This window comes from Rhipicephalus microplus, chromosome 9 (genome assembly GCF_043290135.1).
Source record: "Rhipicephalus microplus isolate Deutch F79 chromosome 9, USDA_Rmic, whole genome shotgun sequence".
Lineage (NCBI taxonomy): Eukaryota > Metazoa > Arthropoda > Arachnida > Ixodida > Ixodidae > Rhipicephalus > Rhipicephalus microplus.
In genome coordinates this window covers 98,860,397-98,877,816 of record NC_134708.1, presented here as the reverse complement: position 1 = coordinate 98,877,816, position 17,420 = coordinate 98,860,397, and the positions used below count along the sequence as shown (strand labels likewise).

The 17,420-nt window shown below is 44.9% G+C and overlaps 1 protein-coding gene across 1 annotated transcript; it reads right to left on the bottom strand.

Moving 5' to 3' along the window:
* Positions 1-12,919: 12,919 nt before the first annotated feature.
* Positions 12,920-16,867, bottom strand: LOC142772052 (uncharacterized). Its single transcript, XM_075874152.1, has 2 exons — positions 16,494-16,867; positions 12,920-14,115 (listed from the first exon to the last, which is right to left on the bottom strand). The coding sequence occupies exons 1-2, from the start codon at positions 16,758-16,760 to the stop codon at positions 13,783-13,785; spliced, it is 600 nt and encodes a 199-aa protein (XP_075730267.1). The 5' UTR covers positions 16,761-16,867; the 3' UTR covers positions 12,920-13,782.
* Positions 16,868-17,420: the final 553 nt, after the last annotated feature.

Below are 17,420 nucleotides of genomic sequence, written 5' to 3'. Positions count from 1 at the left end.
CTGTGATTGTGATTTCGATCATGAAACCGAAGTCAAGAGCAAAGCGATGACGAATTGCTGCTAAAAAGGCTTTGCAATACTCGCTTGCTTTCTCTTTTTTTGTTGTTGTTGTTGCTATAGCTACAATAACGCGATAATGTAAGTCAAGAACAAAGGCTGCTTACCAGACTTGCCACTTCGTTTCTTGGAAGCACCAGATGAGCTCGACGATGACTTGGATTGTTTCGGGAAAGATTTGGTACTGCTGTCATTCAAAGCACGGTGGAACTCCTTGAAGATTGTGGCGACATCGTTCAGACTCGGCTGGGTGATTACGCACAGGCTCCGAAGCAGTTCCATGTAGTCCGATGTTAAGATACTCATTTCGGAGCGTTGCGTTCGTGCCGATGCCATGGTATGATCACAAAAAAATAACTGTGCCTGGACGAATGCGTAGTAAACATGTGCACAACTGGGAGTTTGTTAGGCCAGTAAAGACTCGAGCAACCAATGATACAAAGAAACATTGAAATTGTACCCTTAAAAAAGGCGGCAATCAAAGCACGAATGTAGCGGTGAGAACCGGGCTTGGCAATCGAAAGTCTGATTCATGAATTTAACGGTCTGGGGCTAGCAGATCAATTACAGTGGATTCCAGCATAACTACGGGTGCTCCAACACATTCGAAGTTGGACGCTGCTACGTCAACTAATTTGAACGGAAGAAATCAAGACACTGGGATTTGTTTTGAGAACTCCGATACAACCAGGCCAAGTCACCCCATATTTAACTGGACTGAAGAGCGGAATTGAGCTAGTTGGGATTGCATTGTTATCAAATGTTTATTTCAGTCCCGTAACATCTATCTAACAGTGTTTACGATAAAAACACTATGATACCTTAAGAAGTTTGCCCAAGCATACGTGCGAACTCCCCCATCTGACAAAACATCTATAAGTAAGCTTAACATAAATGTTCCAAACAGGTACGATTGCAAAAGTTAACACCAAAAAAAGAGAGATCATGTTGTATATGCAGTCTGTTCGGGAATTTGGCAATCTATTGAGCACAGCACTTGGGGTACTACCGCAGAGGTGGTGGAGAATTGAACAGAGAGTAATTAATAGCAGAGCGGCTGAATGGGCCAAAAACCCCAGTGGAGAAGCCACCGGAGGGCAAAACAAAAGGAAGAATATAATAGCAGGGTGAATGCTCTGCTTGTTTCAGTAGAGACAACGGGACGCATTGTGGCGCCACCTACTGAACATGGTTGAAGCTGTTGTCGATCGAGTCGAATATTTGCCTGCAGAACACTCACACACTGAAAGGTGCGTAGCCAGCCATTTTTTTCATTCGGAGAAGCACCCCCTGAAATGGTTATTTTTCACTCTCTATGCCATGGCGGAAAGAAATGTTGAGGGTGCGGGGACACGGACTGGTCCGCTGCGTTCTAGCACACGCTACGCTGTAACGCCCGCTACGCTAAAAGGAGGAAACGAGCGGGCAAGTTCACTCCATAAAATTGCTGGCTCGCTCAGCGTGCCGCGCCTGCGCAGTTTGAGTCTCGGATTGTTCGTTGGGGCAGCTGAGCCGCTAAACTATTACTATATAATGTTTCGAGCGGTGGAGCACCGCGCTCGGAACTGTACCAGCTACTCCGGCAGTCGTAGATAAGCCACATCCGGGCATGCACAACAGCAATGATGAACTTTCCTAGCAATCTTTATCTTCTTTTATAAAAGTAGATGCAACGACTACTTTCTGCTTCAAAAGCACTTCAGTGCAAAAATAAAAGAACAAGAGGAAATATGTAAGAGAACCATTCTCGCTATGATACGATACCACAAACAGAGACAAGCTTCCCTTTATTTATGACACTGACCCGTGATTGCCTTGCCGCGGTTGTCTAGTGGCTCAGGTACTCGGCGGCTGACCCACAGGTCGCGGGATTGAATTCCGACTGCATTCCCGATAGAGGTGAAAATGCTGAATGCCCGTGTGCTCAGATTTGGGTGCACGCTGAAGAACCCCAGGTGGTCGAAATTTCTGGAGCCCTCCACTATGGCGTCTCTCATAATCATGTGGTGGCTTTGGGACGTTAAGCCCCACATATCAATCAATCAAATGATCCGTGATTGCGCTCTTTTTCTTTCTTTTTTTGCGTTATATGATGCTTTGTGGGTGGCTTTGAGACCTGACCTATTGGGCTGTTAACGTTTGTGTTTTCTATAAAAACCTGCATCTGCGCACAGAGCATGCTGCTAATAAGCTCCCAAAACTTCAAAACGGCGCTTGCATTTCGCCGACAGGAACACAAGACTGCTCACTTTCAATTCATTGATTCGGCCATATCTGAATACGCTTCAGTCATATGCCATCTTCACTCAGTGGTTTTTACTGACATGCTCGAATGGTACAGAATAAACCTTCCCGTTCTATCTCGACAGCCTCCGTACGTTACATAAGTGTTTCGTAACTCAAAACAGAACTTAGCTTTACCACACTTGTCATGCGCAGGCCACATACTCGACTATCGCTATTTCACTCCTATTACAGCAATTCATCCTTCAACCGGTCTGATATATTTTAGCCCCTCGTACCTCAACCCTTGTAGATCACACGCAGAAGGTGGCCTCAGCTTATGCCATGACAAACAATTTTCAAAATTCGCCATAGTAATTAGGCATAATCGAGTGGAACTATGTTGCGCCAAGCATCGCTGGATTAACAGATCCTTCTATATTCAGTTCGATGCTGCACAACTATTTGTACAGTAAGGAACATTGCTAACATTGCTATTATTGTCCTTGTTTTATTTATGTACGGTTTTTCGCTATATACGGCCAATGTTCTTCGACGTAACTATCATAAGTGTTTTCATCATTACTTGTTTTCTTTGTTTGTTTTTGCATTCATGAGTATGTATTCAGCTGATGTTGGTGAATGTATATGAATAGATTGTATGATTCGATTTACTAGCTGTTTCCTTTTTCGTGTTTTTTTTCTTTTTATATAGGTCGGTTGTTGCCTATATGGTTTGAAATGTACATATTCTCCAAAGTTCTCCTTTTTATGTAATGCCCAGTAGGACATTAGGGCTATAGAAATAAGAAAAAATTAAAATAAAAGTGCTGGGTTGCTACATACGATGTTTCATGGTTCTAATCACACACGTCACAACAAACACAAGAAAAAAGAAACTATGGTCCTAATAGCCCAAGATGATGACACCTGAATATCTTGCGGAAAAATGTGTATACAGTTTAGCACTCTTCTCTCGGCCAAAAAAGTTGCCATGGCCGCCACGATAAGCAAGATCGAAAGCTGCTTGGCAGGCGACAATTTGGGGCCGCGCGGGCAGAGAATTGGTCAATAGGTGCCCCTCGTATTGTTCCTAGCGAGACGCTCTGTCTTCGACATCAGCGTTCGCCACCGTGCAATGTTTACAGTGCTATAGGCTGCTGACCCGAAAGTCGCAATTTCGACTCAAGCTTCGTCGGCAACCTATCGATGATGTTGAAAGGCGTGACTCGCGTGTATAGGGGCTCCAAAAGTAAAACGGAAGACGCGAGCAGTGGCCGGATATGCAAAATTCCGTGCCAGCGCTCTCCACTAGAGCAGTGGTTGCTTATTTTTATACAGGCACTATCATCGTAACAACTTATCATAACAACTTATCTGGTGAAACGTGTTGGTATTCTATTTTGCGTAGTTTTGCCACGGCTCGCGTGCTTCATTTTACTTTCGGAGCACTGGTACCTATGTTTAGTCGCACGTCACAGGAATTCAGGTTTTCTGAGATCTTTGTATGGCACGCCTCAATCATATGCTGGTTGCGGGTGAGTGAAACAAGAGGAGTTATCTGGGGCACAACGTGGGGCTGTTATGGTTGAGTAGTGTCTTCAATCATCAAGTCCAATGCGCTGAGAGATGAAAGTAGTTTCCAATGTCAAATTTTCATCGCAGAAGCTTTTTGTATTACGTCATGTCACACCGTGCAAAGGAACATATACATACGGCTGGTGATAAGTTACCGGGTGGCTATCCCGCATCTTCATAAAGCAGCATTACCTCAAAAGTTCGGTCTACCTCTGCGGTGTTGCCCCTTTTCACTCTCGGTAGCCATGGCCTTTTCCAAATGGCTTCCCAGGAACACCGCCTCATTGTATTGTAAAAGACCTATGTGAAGCCCGTTTGTGCAATTTTGGGGTGCGTGCGACTGATTACAAAGAGTCGAGACCATTGTGCTATGTGAAGATGGGTGACCAACATAGCTTACGGCTGAGTTCCAGTCTCTGCTGTCCTCACCGTTCTTTCTAAGTGCGCTGCTGCTCTGATATCATTAACTACATGCGCAAGTCTACGCGCTGAAACTAAGATAGTATTGGGCACGCTGTGTTGGAGCACTTAGAGAATTTCCACCACCTGGTGTTCGTTAACCTGCATTGACCTCGCAGTGGACGCGGGCCTCTGTGCATGGTGCCTGGATCCCGGCCGCGGAAATCACATATCGAGGCGAAATACCTCCATAGACTTGCTACAACCGTGGCCGGGGTCAAACCAGTCGCATGACAGCAGGTGAGCACTGAAACCGCGGTTCCACCGCGGTGGGCGCTCCTTGAGCGTCGCAACAAAGTGCGCCTGGTTTACGAGTGTTATGATCCACAATGCCGGTGCATCGCTGAAATACGACAGATATGGCGAAAGACGTTCTGACTGAATGTTTCAGTGCTTAAGCACAAAGCAAAAAAAAACACCATGAAGACACGAAACTGTTTCATTTTACCTAACACATGATCTGCAACCGTATTCGGCATTGTGCCATGGTCAGGCCGCCTTTGATTGATTGATTGATTGATTGATTGATTGATTGATTGATTGATTGATTGATTGATTGATTGATTGATTGATTGATTGATTGATGGGATTTAACGTCCCGAAACCACCATATGATTATGAGAGGCGCTGTAGTTGAGTGCTCCGGAAATTTCGACCATCTGGGGTTCTTTAACGTGCACCCAAATCTGAGCACACGGGTCTACTGCATTTCTGCCTCCATCGAAATTGCAGCCGCCGCAGCCGGGATTCAATCACGCGACCTGCAGGTCAGCAGTTGAGTACATTACCCACTATACAACACCACGGTGGGGCGTCAAGCCACCTTTGGCGGATAACGTTCTGCGACTGCATTTCTTGACCCCCATTTTTCGCCACAGAATTACACAATCATGACATGACAACCAAGAACGAAAGTGGAGCTTTGGTACTACTGAAATGCTGGTCCGCTATGCCCTGCTAATTATGGGTGCGTTCTAACGTGTGAAGCTCACCTTTAATAGCAAATCGATGAATAGTCGTGCTCCAGCGTGTGACCCTTTCAGACACGAGCAGCGTGGGTTTCTTGACGCCTGAACTACACCGCTCCAACTGTCTAATTCTACTCGTTTTGGTACGGTTCCGCATACACGATGAACTCCTGAATAGCTGACGTTATAAGGTGTAATTGTGCATCCGCAGCATCTGTAGGTGTCACATATAATGATGATGTACTATCACCCGCCCAGCGCATGCTACTGTGGCCAACGCGAAGTGACGATGCGTGTTTTGTTATATGTATCATGTTCTTTCAATTCTTAACAGTATCACGTGACGTTTGAGCGCAGGACATGGTAGCATCAGATAAGAGCTGCTTGTGATGCGAAGCGCATACGGCACGCTCAATTACTAGTGCCGACTGCTACGCTGTTTACTTCAACATATCTTAAAGTAACATTTCATTCAACAGCACCGCACAACAGAGCACGTCAGAGAAATAACCAATAGTATACGCATGCGTTCTGTGTACTATCATGTTGGCGTTTCACGACTGGGCTAGGCGGGGTGCAGTTCCGCAGTGCTATCCTCGTTTTTTTTTTCACTTGCCAGTCCTTATGAAAGTCCTAGACAACAAATATTCTGACTGGGCATGACACGCTTGCGCATGCTCTTCACTATTTCACTGATGTGCTTTGTTGTAAGGCTGAAGTTACCGTGATAGAAATCATCTAACGACTTCAGGTACTCTTAGTAGCCAAAAGCACTCACCTGTCCAGTATCCACGTACCTACTCAGTTTAGCGGTAAAGCTCAGGCGTCTTGTAGTTCATATCCCATCTTCTAAGGGGGACGCAGATGCTGACCTCCACACAAATTCTTTCTTGAGCTTGCTGTGGGCGCTCAGGTCTCCGCTTGTACGGGTAAAGGTGGTGTCAATACGTGCGACTGTACTATATGGTATGGGAACGTCGGAATCTGCCCTACACATTCGTAATCTTCACCAGCAGCATAATCTGAACAGCACCCAATTCAAGTGAAAGGCCTCTCCCACTTTCCGCTAATCAACTTGGTCCTTTGCTTTCTCGTTATTCCATGAAACTTCTTATTCTCAAATACCAACGTAACTTTCTGTCTCCCTTTCACATGTTTGCGTTCTCTGGTAAAACAATGAGATATTCTTGATGAGCAGCAGTTATCATGCATATGCTCTACATGCGCAGTTCATGTCCGATTGTTATTCTTAGTTTTTACTATGATATTCTTAGCCCCCATTCATTCCCTGAACCACTCTGATCTCTTCCTGTCTCTTAAGGTTACACGTATCATTCGCCTTTCTATCGCTCGCTGTGTCACCCTCAGTTTAGGTTTAACCATCTTTGTTAGCCTACAGGTTTCTGCTCCGTAAGAAACAACCGCCAAGCTGCAGCTATTATATACCTTTCTCTTGTGGGATACTGGTAGATTGATTGATATGTGGGGTTTAACGTCCCACGTCCCAAAAGCACCATATGATTATGAGAGAGGCCGTAGTCGAGGGCTCCAGAAGTTTTGACCACCTGGGGTTCTTTAACGTGCCCTCAATTGTGAGCGCAGGGGCCTACAACATTTCCGCCTCCATCGGAAATGTAGCCGACGCAGCCGGGATTCGGTCCCACGACTTGCGTGTAAGCAGCCGAGTACCTTAGTCACTAGACAACCACGGCGGGGTGGATAGAGGGAGACTACCATTCATTTGAGAATGCTTGGTGAATGTGCCCCAAAATTATTCGTCCAGGTAGTAACCTTCATGGTTCAGCTCCGTTGTTATGTTATGGCGCAGTTAAACATTCTAGACATGGCAACTAAATTAGTCAATGCTTGGAGGAGCTTTCATCGTGTACACGCATATCTGCCAACTAGCGTGCTTCAGTTGCAGGTTCGCGATGTACATGTCTTTACATGCGGTGTACCATGGCCTGGCTACCTTTATGAGACGCCGGTCATTAGTGGCGACGCACACAACTGTGCAGTTCTTCGTTAAAACTTCGCCCATTCTTCCAGAACTGACGCTACCTTGTCATTCCTGAAATGGTTTTGTTCACCCCTTAATCCTTCGTGTGAATTTCCACAAACTGCTACGATTTTGTGAGTTCGGAACCGAAAGACAACAAACTGGGGGACCCATAAGCTTCGCCTTTACGAGTTGAACGCGTTAGCAAAATCCGCACCCTAGTGCACCCTTCAACCGCTAAGTGCATACTTATTCATATGTTTTGTTACATACACACGCACGCACACAAACACGCACATAGTAGATTAGAGCAGCGTGCGCTATTATCGCCAAATGGGCTCGTTTTAGTTGTAACACCTGTCGAACAAAATGCGTTTTAGGGGCCCTGAAACACTTTTTCAAGTACACACGAAAAGAATGCACTAGAAGAGCTTACTGCCTCACGAATTCAACACCGCTATTATTTTAAGAATCCGCCCAGTGCGAGTGGAGTTGCAAAGGTTTGTCGCATGCTACAATTGCATTATCTCTTCTCTTGTCCCGACAAAACCGCTGGAAGCTGGAAGCTAAGCAGGGAGGGGTGGCAGGGCAAGGAAACTACAGCGCCTCATGACTTTAATCACTTTTTTTTTCTTCTAATGCGCAGCTTTTTCAGTGTGATCGCGCGCGCACGCCTGGACAAGTTAGCGGCCTCCCGCGGCTATCTAGGTAACTTGATTTTTCGGTCACAGACGCACAGACGATTGTTCGCTCACAACCAACGGGGCCGACGCCGGCGGAGGGTTTTCTGCGACACGAGCTCTTTAACGCTATCGCGTTAAAGCTTTTTTAGCTCAGTCATCCGTTAATATCTTTCCTACGCCAATAACGCCTCTAACAACAAGAAAGTATTCACTTGTCCTAAATTGTTATGGAAACCAGTGTAAGGTGCATAGCCGCATTTAAGGTAAACCAAACAGATGCCTTAGGCTAGGAACAAGGAAAACAACACGTTTTCGTTTGACGTACAAAAAATGAACTTCGGCGACAGCATCCCATGCTGCAGTGGGGTCTCGAAGAAGTCGGTCTCTGAGAAAAGCGGACACTCCCACGCTATTTCTAAACAAACGAGTGCACATTTATTAACATGTTTTATATAACGGCTAGCCTCCCCACCTAGTATAAGGAGTAGCGCATACCATGAGAAATAGCTGAATGTATTACCAACACATGAGGTTTGTAGAGTGACCATATATGGAAGCAAAGTAATGCCCGCGTCACACGGGTGTTTAGAAGGCCGTCGAACCGATGGTCTATTGAGTCAATGGGCATACACGCGCTGCCACATGGGTGGTTTCGAAGGCTATCGCGTCAATGACCCACCAAGTCGACGGAGCACCTCACAACTACATTGAAACTTCAACGGACATTGAGCGGCGGAAGCAAAAACAGCGTAATCACGCCCTCTCATTCCCAGTGTGCGCGTACTCATGATTAGAAAATTAAATAATGAACGAGTACGCAATGAAAGCAGTGTGTATGGGCGTTATAAGTAATTTAATATACTATTTGTGTCATTTAGAGTGTACGAATTGCTCTAGCTCAATACTCGCCCGAAACAGTGCTCCTTATCGCGGACGCGTTTATCAAGCGCGATGACTTCGCGCATGTCAGTGTTTTGGCGCTCGAGCAGTGGTCTGACTGTTTTGACGATGTAGCGAAAAGTATCCGGCATAACGCGGAATGCTCGCTTGATCGATATGTGGGGTTTAACGTCCCAAAACAGCCATATAATTATGAGAGACGCCGTAGGGGAGGGCTCCGGAAATTTCGACCACCTGGGGTTGTTTAACGTGCACCCAAATCTGAGCACACGGGCCTACTACATTTCCGCCTCCACCGGAATTGCAGCCGCCGCAGCCGGGATTTGAAGCCGCGACCTGCGGGTCAGAAGCCGAGTACCTTAGTCACTAGACCACCGCGACAGGGCGCGGAACGCTCGCCTAAAGTAGTCCTCGCCAAGCAGTGTCACGGTCTTCTTGAACCACCTCGTCTGCCGAGTGAAGGACCACCCTGCCCTTTCCGCACTTCATCCGGTCACCGCGTTCATTGTTGGCAGCAAATTGTTCACAAGCCACATTTCTTCCTCGATGGCGTCAGCTTCTTTCGCCGCTTCGATTGCGGCATCAAGCTCTATAGTCGCACTCATACAGAACACCATAGCGGCCTTGTCGTCTGCTTCGCGGTTCGTGACGGCTGCACACATGCACGTAACAGCCAGCTGTCACAGCGCACTCCGACACGTGTAAACATGTAAACACAACCGAAGAACAAGGAGGTTCTATACTATGTCTTCTGGAGTGGAGCTGCGCCATGAGAACTGACGCCGGTCGCCGCCATATTGGAAAAGGAAAGACTCAAAAGCAGACGACAAAGTGCGCTTCGTAGCTCCACCCTCACAGTGGCCTTTGGAGACTGTGACATGCTTTTGTAAAGAAGTTAAAGATTTTGCAAGGCCATGGTGACTTCGTGCGTCGCTTATGGCGCACAAATTGCATCAAGAAGACGCCTGGGATCAATTTTCACGTGTAAGTGTTCTCGCTTCGTTCGCTAACAATCGCCTGTATTTTTCTCGTATGCTGGTAAATTAGAAACATTATCAAAAGTGCGCATGTGTGTAATAAATGCGTAATGGTCTATGGAAGGTAACTTGAAGCTTTCAATGCTCACTGACACGACGTTTTATATGAGTATTCAGTTTATGGACAAAGCACTAGCTTGCAGTCTATGGCTGCACGTATCAAACATTGGAACGAGTAGGACGTCTCAATGCCCTTTATATTGCAAGTTCCCTGGTGTTGTCTTACAAAGCAAAACTGACGGCGTGCATGCACATTTTTTTTGGCGAGTGAATGTCGAATTTGGTGCATGTTTATTGAGGAATTCGCAAACGTAGGAATTATTCTATGCCTTGATTATCCGTGTTACAGGTTTCCGAAAGACAGTGTGCTGCATTCTGTCCGGGAACATGCTGTTCGAAGAAATAAATTGAGGGCTACGGAAGGTCACCACCTCTGCACCATTCACTTCAAAGAATTCTGCTTCAACAGAACGGGGCAGACAACCAGACTGCGGCCTGGCCATGCACTTTCGATTTTTTCTACTTTCCGAACGCATCTGCAAAAACCAGTTAGTTTCTACCACCTTGACGTAGATTCATTAGAATGTAGGCACGAGAGTAAGCAATTGCGTCTAAAACGAGATTAGACACCTTTGAAATGCGTTCAATCTTGCCGAAGAAACCGAAACCAAAACGCAGATAGAAGAAGTTGCCAAAATGAGTGAGTGGCGTTATATTAAACATCGAGCTACCTCGTTTCTGGGCTCTGAAGGCTGCGCTTGCCATGACAACGCACGTCGCCAACGGAAGTTGATATATATTACGCAGACCTAACGCCACCGCAATCGTTCTTATAAACGGTTCAGTTTGGGTACGTTTCCTGGAGTACGTCTTCTGGAGTTTGTAGGTTGCACGCGACACCAGTGCTTTGGTTTTGGTTCCGCCTGTAAATTGGTTAGATTTCGATAACTCTAAAAAAACTGCTGGTGACTCCAAGTTTACTTAATTACCTCTCTTTTCTTACTTTAGCTTTAATTATTTCAACTTCCTTATATGTTCTCTGGTAATCTACCGACACACACACAAGCACATATATGAAAGAGGCAAGCTAATGTCGCGTTGCCCTTCATCTTGAGTATCCTCTGGCACATTTCTTGAAAGACCCATTATATACTACGACCCTTTTGTACCGCAATAGTGCACCAGCAAGCTCGATATGCGAAGCATCCCTCGACAACAGATTGATCAGAAAGCGTGCACCTGACAATGGGTGCATGAAATAATTTGTTTCATAAACAAGACGAGGCATTTATTCGTTGGTGTAACCTAAAAGTGGTTTCCATCTTATTTTTTATCGTGGAACTGCAAACTGCCGCGTGCAAAGTGCGTATTTTTTGGCGGTCTATGGTGGTTCCGCCCTGTTTTTCCTCTGGCAATAAGGCCGCCGGCGGCTTCACTTGCTCCCGTTTTCGGCGGCCGCGACTGCCACTCCAGAGGTTCTATAGAACATCTTTGCCGCAGAACAGCAAATAAAACGGTTATAGGGTTGCCACAGTTTCGCTGCTCAACGATTGAAACTAATTATGCATTTAAAATTCCTGTAAACATTTATTGGCATGTTTGGACACAAACAACAAGCAAAAGTGTGCTGTAAAGTAGATTTATTTGGTTTTATTAATGATGACATAAAAAAGAAAATAAAAACTTGGAGCGCCATGAAATTTTTGCGGCAAACACCTGAATCACTCAACGGCCACTGAAAACTGTCGTGTGGCAGCGTGAGAACTCCGTCGAGCTCGATAGAGTTGTAGCGCTTCGATGGCCGTCGACTCAATGGCCTTTCAAACGTGTTCATGTGACGTAGGTATGACACATACAAGGCACCACTAATACAGCGTCGCCGATGTTGGACTTATGACTGGAGCTTATGGGATCGAGTAGCGGTGTCACACCTACGGACCACACGCAAGACCAACCATCCACTGCCAGACTACGCGGAGAGGGCTACTCCGCGTGTACACATTTAACCCCGATCCCGCCACGCGGTGCCAGTGCGCGAGCAGAGCGCCAACTCTCGCAAAGACGTGCTGAAGCTGAGAACGCTAATTACGATGGGTAGGCACCATCACACGAAAGTGGATTTACAGGACGTGAAAGCGTCCCCACGTTGACCAAACATCATGAAGCATGTAAACTACCGAAGAACGCTGAAGTTAATGCGGGTGCCGTTTAAAGGTGATTTCGCAAGTACTTACACATATTAGAGCGAACTAATATGAATACTTCTGTGTGTATGAGCTAAACGGAGACTACGATTTGCAGCCAACTATAGTAGTGTACTACGAAGTGAACTACTTGTACTTTTTAACATTAAAAATTATAACTTCAGGCGCTGTCTTGAATCCAGTAACTCGCACATTGAACGCTCATCTGCCATTTATTTTTATGTTGGGATTACGTGTTGGGTGAAACTGCTACAAGTCATTTCATTTAGCACCGGCTATGGTAGATTGTAGGGAAAACTTCACTCATTTCCAAAGTTTTAAGAATATTGCGTGCATGATTTCGACAGTTGACCTTATTGTGGAACTTCTGCAACTGCCAGCTATAACGCTACATTGTGCGGTGTACATTGTACGCTACATTGCACTTCCCTTGGAATTATTGTCTGTTAGATCTCATTAATATTGTGTAAAACACGGAAAACGAGCCCATAAATGTACACTTCTTTCTAGATAGATAGATATTACACACACACACACACACACACACACACACACACACACACACACACACAGGCACGCTCAAAGTCGCTGAGAAATGCTTCGCATTTAATACCGGGAACACAGGGGGAGAAAACTCAGATTGGGGTTCTAGATTGTTGCTCGTCTTTCGAATCATCTGTGTCGAGTGTGTGCGGTGAATTCCCGCGTACCATTTCATAAAGATCATAAAATTTATCTAGGACTGGCGACAAACTTTAACAATCGCAGCTTTGCTAATTATATCATATGAAACGATCCAAACACACAGCGCTTCTTTGAAACTGTTTACTTCAAAGCACACCTAGAGCGGCATTATAAGCACGTACACGTTTCCGTTAGAGTAGAATGATATCCTAGGAAAACGCAGCACATATTTGCAGAACTGTAGTCTCTTCAGCAAACGCCAACACCATAAAGGCACCAACGAGAACTATCGGATGACAACATTACTCAACTATGTGAACTCTGTCAATTGTAAAACCATTATAATACAAAATATCAGCCATGGTCTAGGATAAAAATACATATTTGTAGTTACGCGTTGGCTAAAAAAGTACGAATGCAACATAAAGAGATCAAACGATTTTACAATTAGCACTACGGCTTCAGCGGAGTTCTATAAATGTAATAAAACACAAAATTCGTCATCTTAGCATTTTTCTCAAAGAAAGGGCGGATGAATGAATTACGCGTTCTTCTTCTGATGTGCAAACGTTTCGAATAATAAATTGAACCTTTTTCATTTTCTTTTCATGCACACCAAAAACATGATAAATGTGGACGCGATAAAATAAAGAAATAAATAATGAACGAAGCGATTAAAAAAATTCCGTGAAACTCCAATGTCCCATGCGTTGATAAGATGCAATGTGCGTAAGCGTAGGTTTTGCTCTTGGACCATAATATACAACAGCATGATCACACAATATTTTCTTAGCATTCTCTATTACAAAACAACGCTCAATGTAGAGGGTTGCCCGTTAAAAAGTGCTCATTGTCATTAGAGGCAGCTTATTTAAAACTGGCTCGATAGTTCTTTTTACGTGCTTCAAGTTCATATGAAGGCTGACGCAGCATGACGCCTTTGTCAGTAGATAGAGTGTTGAGAGACCAAAGAAAAAAAACAGTGGCCCCTCAGATGTCCACGACATCGGTCAAGCTGAGGTAGGAACAGATGCGCGCCTGCATGGCACGTCCGATATTGTCGAGCATAGTAATTTTCTTCTGTGATTTGTGACTTTGTTGGCACACAATCTTGGCTTTGACGATGCCCGCGAGGATGAAGTAGTTCAAAGCGAACCTCTCGCGTGCTTCGGAGACCATCAACCCAGCTGACTCGATGGAAGCGTCGGTATAGGTGTGCAGCCTTACTACCAACGATTGACAGTGCTGCAAGGTCTCGAAGGCCACGGCGTCCGTCTTCTCCATGGACCCGGTAACGAACCGCAGACTTTGGCTAATGAGCACCTGCATTTTGCAGAATACAATTAACCGTGCAACCTCAGCTTTTTGCTATCTCAATATATCATTGAAATATTCTCTTTGAACTTGAAGTACCCTGATATACAAGTCGCAAGGAGTGCAATATATCAACCACATAGAGTGCAGTTCCTTCACGTTATAAAAACGGTTTAGAGACACTTTTATAACCACGGCGGCTTTTCTTGCATGCACTGGAATAGTAAAATTATCGCGCAATACAGAAAGATTCATACCTAAATCCAGGCACACGGGCCACAAGCATTCAACTAGAATTCCTAATGCAACTACAGTGCCCAGTTGCCTACTGTGTCATATTTCACATTTCTTTCCATTAGTAAAGTAGCCTTAACGGATTTCCGAGGCAATGTGCATGGCAACAAAACTGCTAGAATGGATGACATAGCGGATGATGAGGAGTTACGGCTGACTCTTTTGTAATACATGGAGAACATCTCACTCTGCTTATGCAGACTCCATGGAATGACGCCTATCGCATGTGTTACCACAATGTTTTACATGACACGTGTGATGACGTGGCTCTTCGCACTGCATTGCCCATGCATGCCCGTTTTGAAACAGCTTCAAAGAGTGCCCCGACTTCCGGGTCGCCCAAGAGACTTCCACATAGAACGGTGGAGCTCGACTCTGGCTCAAGCCCCTCATTTGAGATGTGAAGCAGCTTATGACGGGCGCTGTGTACGTTCCTCACTCCTTCCTCCCCGAGGTGTCCACAGTCCCACAGCGCATGCGCATACCCTCCCCCTCTCTTCTCTCCTATGGTCCCCCTGTTTCTCCTCTGGAAATCCTCTACCCTACGGAGTGACGTGCATGGCAGGTGGTGCGACTGCTTCATAATCCGGTGGGAGCGCCGTGGTAGTTCCTCGGTATGAAATGACTGAGTGCGTTCGCCTCATTCTCTCCTGCGCAACGCCAGCGTCAACGCCGTCGCCATTGTCAGCGTTCGCGCCAGCATAAGCTCTCAAAAAAGTACACCATCTCCAGCTCAAGCAAACCATTTCCCCGCTGCTTCGCATTCGTACCAGGTTCCCTTTCCGATATATATATATATATATATATATATATATATATATATATATATATATATTACATATATGTGCGGAAAGAAAAAAAACACGAAAAGACTCCACCGCGCCGAATCGAACTTGGGTCCTCAAATTCGTGAGTGCGAGGTGTTAGCACCTGAGCCACCTAAGAAGAAGCCCTTCAACGCCCAAACGGGAGTCTATATCTATTTAACTTGCCCAAATACAGATCTCTCGTTCACTGACAACGCCACCAACTGCGATACCGGAATGCCGGCTACAAAGGCTCTTTGCGGAGTGAAAAGCCACGTCCCCGCTGCAATAGACTCCATACACTCTGCGTGCCACTTCAGGTGTTATTACTTCATTGTTTTTAAACTATTTTGATAAGATCGAGCGCATAACACAAGTACGCAAGCTCAGTCTGAAGCTATAACGTGAGTCCCACAAGAACACTGGAACAGTCATTCCTAAATGCGTCAAACGCGACGCTTTCGGTCACAGGCCAAGTTAGCCACGATCGACGATTGCGTTCCACGCTATTGTGCACTCACGTGTCACTCATTCACACTATCGAAGGGGAAGACGTGTATAGAAGACTACTTTTCTTCTGTCCTAGGTGAATACCAAGGGGACAGGGTGACTTCGAGTACCTCCCTTTAAGGTTATCTCTTTTTTCTGCATGACACTCGTGAGGCCTATAGGGTTGTTCTTGGTTGCCTCCTATCATACCTTTCTTTAGTCCTAACTACCAGTCAAACTGTGCAAGATTAAGGTTTTTGTCTGTTTTCGTTTATTGCATTTATTTCGATGAATTTTACAAATTATATATGTAAACGAGCGTAGTGTTCGATTTTCATGTAGGGTTTTGTGTTCGTAAACTTCTTTCTGCTGCTGCTGCTGTATGGGTGGCATGGCCAAGTCAGGCGACGTTTGCCTTTAGCCGTGAGTGTTAATAAACAAATAAAGAAAGAAAAAGAAAGAAAGCGAGGAAGAAGAAATATTGCGAGAAAGAAAGGGAAAATAAAACGAGAAAAAGGAAAAAACAAAAAAGAAAGAAATGAAAAATTAAAGAAATGAAAGAAAAAAGAACTAATGAAAGAAGAAAGGAAAGAAAAGAAGAAAAAAAGAACGAACAAAAGGAAAAACAAAGACCGAAAGAAAGCAAGAAGAAAGGAGAAAGAAAATAGAAAAAATAAAAAGTCCTAAACCTCCGCCATTTCACGAGCCATAAACTTCAGCTGGCCTTGCTGATATGTCACGCTAGCCAATGCTCTCTGCGTTTCAAAATATCTACAGACGAAAAAAATGAATACTCGCCGAGTTTTGCCTGATGGCAGCCTTGATTGCAGGGTCATTGGAAGGATTAGAATACCCCGTCCTTGCGCTTACGTTGAGAATAAACCGGTTCCGACGAAGAGCCTCCTTAACTTCCCGGCAAATATTGTGGAACTGAACCATACGGTCGACGTTGGGATCGCTACGTTGAAGATTGACGTGGATATAAACGAGCGATCGGTTGCATTCGACCAATCGACCGAATGCCTTGGCGTTTCTTTTGCTAAAGGTGATCGCATTTAAGACCATAATGAAGACTGTCCGGTTACTTTCGAGGGCGCGAAACAGGTTGACCACGTCGGCATCCGGTAAACCGGACAAATTCAGCACCAAATGCCTGCGTAATAAAAACAAAAAAGAACATTTCAAAGGTCATTAGAAGGAAATGTTATAGTGTATGAAGCTTTTTTATAAAGTGGGACAGACGCATGGTGATGCATGCATTTTAGTAATACGTTGTAATAAGGGGGGATAGTAAATATTACTCTGCAGTGCACGTTGCAAGCGAATGAATATTTTTTTTCTTCTCACAGAAGGCTACAGAAAACCTAACATCTGTAGCGTATATCTCGTTGGAATAAGGCATCAGGAACAATATTTGTGTGTGACATTGTTAGCAGTTTTAGTTAGCTAGTTCAGTTCGTTACTCTAGGTACCCTGCAACAGATTTATTCGGCAAAGTATTCGGAACCATATTCACAATATAATGCTCAGAATACCGGTCTTTTCTTGCAAAATTTTACAAATTTAGCGATATACCGACTGTATTCTTTTAGCAAATCAGAATTCTTTGCATTCTTTAAAATAGATAATTCAAAGAAGAATTGTCGATGCCATTTGGAAATTCAGTTTGCTGATTAGGCATTGTGCATGATAAGCATGAATATGATGCGAGTTTCGATCAGTAGA